At 33.5% G+C, this 7557-nt stretch overlaps 3 protein-coding genes across 3 annotated transcripts; all 3 read left to right on the top strand.

Moving 5' to 3' along the window:
- Nucleotides 1–1959: 1959 nt before the first annotated feature.
- Nucleotides 1960–3222, top strand: CBG24392 (the record flags this gene model as incomplete). Its single annotated transcript, XM_002648214.2, has 3 exons — nt 1960–2009; nt 2057–2291; nt 3121–3222. 3 exons carry the CDS (start codon nt 1960–1962, stop codon nt 3220–3222), a joined length of 387 nt encoding a protein of 128 aa, XP_002648260.2.
- Nucleotides 3223–3681: 459 nt separating this feature from the next.
- Nucleotides 3682–4657, top strand: CBG24391 (the record flags this gene model as incomplete). The annotated part of the gene is made up of 2 exons (XM_002648213.1): nt 3682–3924; nt 4508–4657. 2 exons carry the CDS (start codon nt 3682–3684, stop codon nt 4655–4657), a joined length of 393 nt encoding a protein of 130 aa, XP_002648259.1.
- Nucleotides 4658–5954: 1297 nt separating this feature from the next.
- Nucleotides 5955–7454, top strand: CBG24390 (the record flags this gene model as incomplete). The annotated part of the gene is made up of 3 exons (XM_045240956.1): nt 5955–6189; nt 6990–7102; nt 7152–7454. 3 exons carry the CDS (start codon nt 5955–5957, stop codon nt 7452–7454), a joined length of 651 nt encoding a protein of 216 aa, XP_045091324.1.
- Between the last annotated feature and the right edge of the window lie 103 nt (nt 7455–7557).

The raw sequence follows: 7557 nt of genomic DNA, 5'->3' as shown, positions 1-7557 counted from the left end.
ATATCCATCGTTGGATACGCAGAAATTGTATTATAAACATCCAATTGGTGAGTTTATAAAATAAAGTTTTGGTCCCTGAACAGTTGGAAAAGTTTTCAGAAATCGCCCGCGAAATTTTGAGCCCAAATTTCAAATATTCGTTTCCATTTAAAATGGAGATTATGATGTCAACTACTGGAATTTCAAGACAGTATACGTGGTTCATTGGTGGACCCAACTCGTATAGCTCCTTTAAAAATAAGCTAACGGCGAAGATTTGTGAAGGCGATAATTTTCAGTTGTTCTATTTGAGTGAGTTTTTTATGGAATTCTGAAAATTTATAGATATTCAAAAATTCGGAAATTCAAAACTCAAAATTTCCAAAAACCCAGAAACTTCTAGAAACTCAAAATTTCCAGACTTCGACCGTCGCTACATGGAGATCCATGACAACCTGTCATTCAAACAAATGTGCATCACTCACGGAGCATTCATGCGTGGATATCATTGTCCATATAATGATACGGTAGCCAAAATCCTATGTATTCCATGTACAACCTCACTAGAAGAATACATTTTTGACCGGGAATCGGATATGGTCATGGGAAAAGATAGTTGGGTGAGTTCATTTAAGATTTGCAGAATTTATGAATTTCTGAATTTCTGAATTTCTGAATTTCTGAATTTCTGAACTTCTGAATTTCCGAACTTCTGAATTTCTGAATTTCCGAACTTCTGAATTTCTGAATTTCTGAATTTCTGAATTTCTGAATTTCTGAATTTCTGAATTTCTGAATTTCTGAATTTCTGAATTTCTGAATTTCTGAATTTCTGAATTTCTGAATTTCTGAATTTCTGAATTTCTGAATTTCTGAATTTCTGAATTTCTGAATTTCTGAATTTCTGAATTTCTGAATTTCTGAATTTCTGAATTTCTGAATTTCTGAATTTCTGAATTTCTGAATTTCTGAATTTCTGAATTTCTGAATTTCTGAATTTCTGAATTTCTGAATTTCTGAATTTCTGAATTTCTGAATTTCTGAATTTCCGAACTTCTGAATTTCCGAACTTCTGAATTTCTGAATTTCTGAATTTCTTAATTTCTGAATTTCTGAATTTCTGAATTTCCGAACTTCTGAATTTCCGAACTTCTGAATTTCTGAATTTCTGAATTTCTGAATTTCTGAATTTCTGAATTTCTGAATTTCTGAATTTCTGAATTTCTGAATTTCTGAATTTCTGAATTTCTGAATTTCTGAATTTCTGAATTTCTGAATTTCTGAATTTCTGAATTTCTGAATTTCTGAATTTCTGAATTTCTGAATTTCTGAATTTCTGAATTTCTGAATTTCTGAATTTCTGAATTTCTGAATTTCTGAATTTCTGAATTTCTGAATTTCTGAATTTTTGAATTTTTGAATTTTTGAATTTTTGAATTTTTGAATTTTTGAATTTCAGTGTGGAAGTTTGTCGAAATCCAATCGAAGGAATTTTCGTGTCTCCAAGTGCCAAAAACAAATTTGGTGAGTTTCGAAAATTTTGAAATTTTCAGACAAACGAAATTTTCAGCTTGGTTCGGTGTGATTTTCGTGCGGAAAGGCATTTTCGGCGGCGGAATTTTTCGTTTCAATATCGAGATTCCATTGGAATTTCCAGAGAGTTCTGAACTTCCAAAAGTGATTTCAATCAGACGATTTTTCATCCGTTGATCTGTATAAAATCCAAAGAACTATGTCTGAAACGCTCGTTTCCAGATGGATGGAAATCGGAAAAACACAGTCTAAGTAGAGTTTTAATTGTTTTACAGGTAAGCGAGATTGAAAAACGTTCTAGAACCTTCTAAAGTCTTCCAGAGATCCTTTAACTCCTATGACGTGGATTCTGACAAATGCATAAATCCAGAAGCTTCGGTACTCTACAAAGAGCATCGTGACAAGTTCCGAGAAATCGCCAAAGAGTGCGTAGAAGCCAGTCGAGCAATGGTATACGATGACGTGGCAGAACAAGAGGATGATTCTAATGGGATACGGTAGGTGAACAAATGTTAAGAACGTTTTCAAAACAAATTCTTTCCAGACTCCTACCATGGGACGCGCTGATCCATAAAACGGCTCGGGAGAAGATGATTCTGGTCGGAGAAGGTTCTAGAAGCCAGGGAACTGCTGCGGGCTTCCGAAGAGACCATGTATTCTCAAAAATGGGACTTCAAGTTAATGAGATTGTCGGAAGAAGCTATCCGATGGCGTATTCATGGTTCGATCCGGAGGAAATGACTGTCATCACAAAATATGATGATGTGCAAGCGTCACAGGTACGGAATTAAAAGGTTTTTGGGTTTTCAGATTTTTTAGACTGATTTTGAGCAATTTTAGACAAATTTCGGACCTGTGTTAGGTCTTTGTTGGCTATTTTGAGCTGCCGTTATTCCTCTAATAGAAGCCCATCCAAATCGTATACTTTGAGCTCAATTATCTCGGTTCCTATAAGAGATGGTAAAACACTGTCAACTGATAACATGGTGATGATATTATGATAAAAATTTTATCAGTTGAAAACTTTTTGATATCTTTCAAAAGAGCCGTGATATAAGGTCTCGAAGTTGGCGGATAAATTTACCCAAATTTTTCGGATGAGTTGGAGGAAAGAATTCTTTCAGTGATAAATTGATATCTCAAGACGTGGCACGACAATAGAAGATATTCTGAAATTTGAAGAATGTGTTTTTAATTTCTAAAATTTTTGAAAAACCTTCATAAAAACACATCCATCTGAAAATTTTTCCTCCTCTTCCACATGGTTTTTATAGCTTTCCCATTGATTTTTTTGAAGGTCCAAGAAGTTTTTATGTTCAAATTTTGGTCTGAAACAAAAAGTTTAAGAAATTTCTTACAAAATACCGTAGCCCACTTTGAGACCTTATATCTTGGTCCCCCTAAAAGGTACCAAAATTGTGTCAACTGATAAAATGTTGGTGATATTATGATAAAAATTTTATCAGTTGGAAACCTTTTGATATCTTTCAAAGGAATTAATATAAATGGATTCCAAGTTAAAGATCCTATTTCAAGATCTTTCCATTTTGAGCTAATTTTAAACGATTTCCAGCTATGTTTTAACTATTTTAAGATGTTAAATTCCAGATTTCGCCTGTCACCAGCGCCCGTTTGGATCGCGAAAAACACGGAATCGAACCTTTGGATTTGAGCATAATTTCAGTAGAAGAATCTGGAAAGAAATTATAACAATTTTAAGATTTTCGGAATTTTTCAATAAATTTTAAAGTCTGAAAATCTGAAAGCTTGAACATCAGATTAAACTAAAATACACAAAAAATGTAAAACGTTCAAAACCGCCCTCATAAAATTATACAATCGAAAAATTGTGATATTTAGACAGATGGCTTGAAATTGACAAATAGAAAAAATGAAAAAAAAATTGAGCCCACGATTTTGTGATCTGGGATTTTTGTGATTTGGATGAATTGGTTAATTGGTCTCAATTAAAATTAAAAGGAGCCGAGATAATAGGCCTCAAAGGAAATATATAGATTGAGCTCATATTAGAGCAGATACGGTAATGATTCTTGATTCTTTATTCTTGTTTTGAAACTTTTAAATTTGAAAAAAAATAAAATTTAACCATTTTTGGACTGATTGAAGCTAATTGAAGAAGTTCAGGTTTTTGTAAAATTTTTCTTCTAAATGACAATTCTCAACTACTACTATTTTGTTATGTCATCAGATAAGCCTTCCACGTCTTCTACAGTAACCCAAAAGGATACTACAGTAACACCTTGTACTGTCTGTGGTGACGTGGCAAATGGGAAAAGATACGGTACATGGGCATGTCTAGGGTGTATCGTGTTCTTTCGGAGGACCGTTTTGAGGAAAATGAAGTATAAATGTCAAAGAGATGGAAGATGTGAGATTGCTGTAAATGAGTTGGTTTTTTTTGAGTTACTGTAGGAGCATTTGGATTACTGTGGTTTTCAAAAACCAGATTTGTTTGCCGGTCGTGTAGGTTTGGAAAAATGTCTAGCTGCTGGAAGGAATCCTGATGGTAATAAGTCAAAAATTCAGAAATTCAAAAAACAGAATTTCAGAACTATATAGATTTTCATTCAAAAGTTCAAAATCTCGGAATTTCAGGATCTCGGCATTTGAGAATTTCCGAATTTCAGGATTAAGTAATTCAGATTTTCAGATTTTCAAAGTTTCAGCAAAATGTCTAGAATGAATCCTGATGGTAAGAAATTCTGAAGTCTGAAATTCTGAAATTCAGACTTGACCCACAAAGAGCTAGAAGAATTTTACTCTGTGATCTGCGATGTCGGGACAGATGAACAAATAAAAATGACATAAGATCAAAAAGCGGAAACAACATGTAATTGAAATTGTTGTTTTTACGCGCGGGCGTGTGAACACCAGTATCAATCGGAAGTATATGGGATAGAAACAAGGATTAAATCTAGTTTGGAATCTGAATTGAATCTAAATTGAATCTGAACAAATAAACGCTTATTTTTAGGACATCCGGTGGTCAGAGTACGCCTACACAGCATTTTTTAGAGATTATAGAATGGATAAGCTTATTAAGTATGCAGAAATGCTACATAGAGGCAAATATTGGAAAAAAAACTTGGAAATGCTCAGAATGATCTTGCTCAGAATGATCTAAAGAAACTTAACACTTTCCAGGTACTGTAACTTCCCTAGGATCCTGAAAACCTTGAAACTTTTTGGGAATTCAAGAATCCCAAACAACTTTGAAATTATAATAATCTGGATAATTTTTAGAATAGCAAGAAACCCGAAAATCCTCAGTATCAGAGTCATAGACTTATTGACTTACAGACAAAAAAACCGAATCTCAAAAGTTCAATTATTTTCGATAAATGAAATTGAAACATACCATATTTCGTCAAATAGAAGCCCACCGAAACCGTCAACTTTGAGCTCAATTATCTCGGTTCCTCTGGGAGATATCTAAAATGTGTTACCTGATAAAATGTTTGTGATAATATGATAAATAAATTATCAGTTCAGAAAACTTTTTGGTATCTTTCAAAAGAGCTGAGATATAAGGTCTTGAAGTTGGCGGATAAAATTACCCAAATTTTCCGGATGAGTTGGAGGAAAGAATTCTGAAGGCGTCGACGGATTCGATGGTAGAAATAAGGTTAACAGAAAAGCGGATAAGCGATTTTGGCTTACTGTACTTTCGAATTTTGGTCTTCGAGGTCCGATGACGTCACGGATTTAAATGGCTGAATAATTTAGAAAAAGTTTCTGAATTTCTGAACTTCTGATTTTCTGAATTTACCGTATGTCGTCAAATAGAAGCCCACCTCCAGAACCTTTTTAAATTCTTTAACTTTTTTTTTCTTTGAAAGGTTAGAATCTGAAAAATCTGATTCTAAACGAAGCTCAAAATCCAAGTTTTGAATCTTAGATTTCTAATATCCTTTTAGAAGTTTCAGATTCTGAAATTTCTAATTTCCCACTCTAGAATCCAATTAGCACTGAAAAAATTGATTCCAATTTCAAAATAAGCCAAGACTTTCAAGATTTTTAGAATTTCAATTTCCAATTTTAAAACGCCCGCTTTATCTTTTAACTTGGATTCAATTCAACTCTGTTCCTGTAAATGATATTGAAAAGTTGTCAACTGATAAAATGTTCATCACAATATCAGCTATATTTTATCAGGTGACCGAGTTTAGATATCTTTCACAAGAACCGATATAATTGAGCTAAAACTTCACAGTGTGGGGCCCTTCTTTTACAGGTATCTATAGTTTGAACCCAAAAACATCATTGCCCTCCCACAAAAAACACAATCCTCGTAAAAATCAAAAACTGACCGTACTCCCAAAAATTGATATTTGCACACCTGCCAATTTCGTCTGTTTAAAACCCTTCGAAATTCGTTTATTTTTTTGTTATTATTATTTATTTATTTCCCTATCATCTAAATGACGATTCTCAACTACTACTATCTTGTTATGTCATCAGATGAGCCATCCACGTCTTCTACAGTAACCCAAAAAGATAACACAGTACCCCTTTGTACTGTATGTGGTGACGTAGCGAATGGTAAAAGATACGGTACATGGGCATGTCTAGGGTGTATCGTGTTCTTTCGGAGGACCGTTTTGAGGAAAATGAAGTATAAATGTCAAAGAGAGGAAAGATGTGAGGTTACTGTAGGTGAGTTGGTTTTTTTGGGTTACTGTAGGAGCATTTGGGTTACTGTAGTTATTTCAGAAACCAGATGTGTTTGTCGATCGTGTAGGAGGAAAAATGTCTTGCTGCTGGAATGAATCCTGATGGTAAGAAGTCAGAAATTCAGAAATTCAGAAATTCAGAAATTCAGAAATTCAGAAATTCAGAAATTCAGAAATTCAGAAATTCAGAAATTCAGAAATTCAGAAATTCAGAAATTCAGAAATTCAGAAATTTCAGAAAATCAGAAATTCAGAAATTCAGAAATTCAGAAATTCAGAAATTCAGAAATTCAGAAATTCAGAAATTCAGAAATTCAGAAATTCAGAAATTCAGAAATTCAGAAATTCAGAAATTCAGAAATTCAGAAATTCAGAAATTCAGAAATTAATTCTAAATTTTCAGCCATTCAAATCCGTGACGTCATCGGACCTCGAAAACCAAAAAGTGGAAGTACAGTAAGCCAAAATCGCTCATCCGCCTCCCCGCTGACTCCATTGCTACCATCTAATCCCTCGACGCCTTCAGAATTCTTTCCTCCAACTCATACGGAGAATTTGGGTAATTTTTTCCGTCAAATTCGAGACCTTATATCACCGAAAACTTCGAGACCTTATATCTTTAAAAGATATCAAAAAGTTTTCAACTGATACATTTTTTTATCATAATATCAGCAATATTTTATCAGTTGACACAATTTTGATACCTTTAAGGGGGACCAATATATAAGGTATCAAGGTGGGCTACTGTGTTTTGTAAGAAATGTATTAAACTTCTTGTTACAGACCAAAATTTGGACCTAAACGTTTTTGTGGACCTTCAAAAAGATCAATGGGAAAATCATAAAAACCATGTGGAAGAGGAGGAAAAATTTTCAGATGGATGTGTTTTTATGAAGGTTTTCAAAAAAAATTTTAGAAATTAAAAACACATTCTTCAAATTTCAGAATACCTATCATCGTCGTGCCACGTCGTCAGATATCAACTTATCACTAAAATTAGCTATCCAAGATTCAAATTCCTTTGCTTCTCAATTCCAATTTTTTCGAGAGCTTTCCGAAGAAAATCGGATAAAAGTTTTAAGAGAATTCTCAATTGGATTCATGATTTTGGACCAAGCCGTAAGAACTAAAAATGATGCAGATCCGGGATTTTGGATTCTTCAAAATGACAGTTTTTTGGGATTACACCCAGATTTCAAATTTGAGGAAATGGACGAAAATTTGGAAAATTTGGAGAAAGAAAAGTGAGGATTTTTAATTAAAAAAGAATTGTTAAAACCTATTTTTCAGATCTCATTTTGATTTTGTCACCCAGCTAATTGACACAATTAGCGAGCCAATTAAGAAGTTG

The sequence above is a fragment of the Caenorhabditis briggsae genome (genome assembly GCF_000004555.2).
Source record: "Caenorhabditis briggsae AF16 supercontig from assembly CB4, cb25.NA_150, whole genome shotgun sequence".
NCBI classification, from domain to species: Eukaryota; Metazoa; Nematoda; class Chromadorea; order Rhabditida; family Rhabditidae; genus Caenorhabditis; species Caenorhabditis briggsae.
Note: the sequence above shows the minus strand (reverse complement) of the source record. Positions and strands in the feature narration are given on the sequence as shown.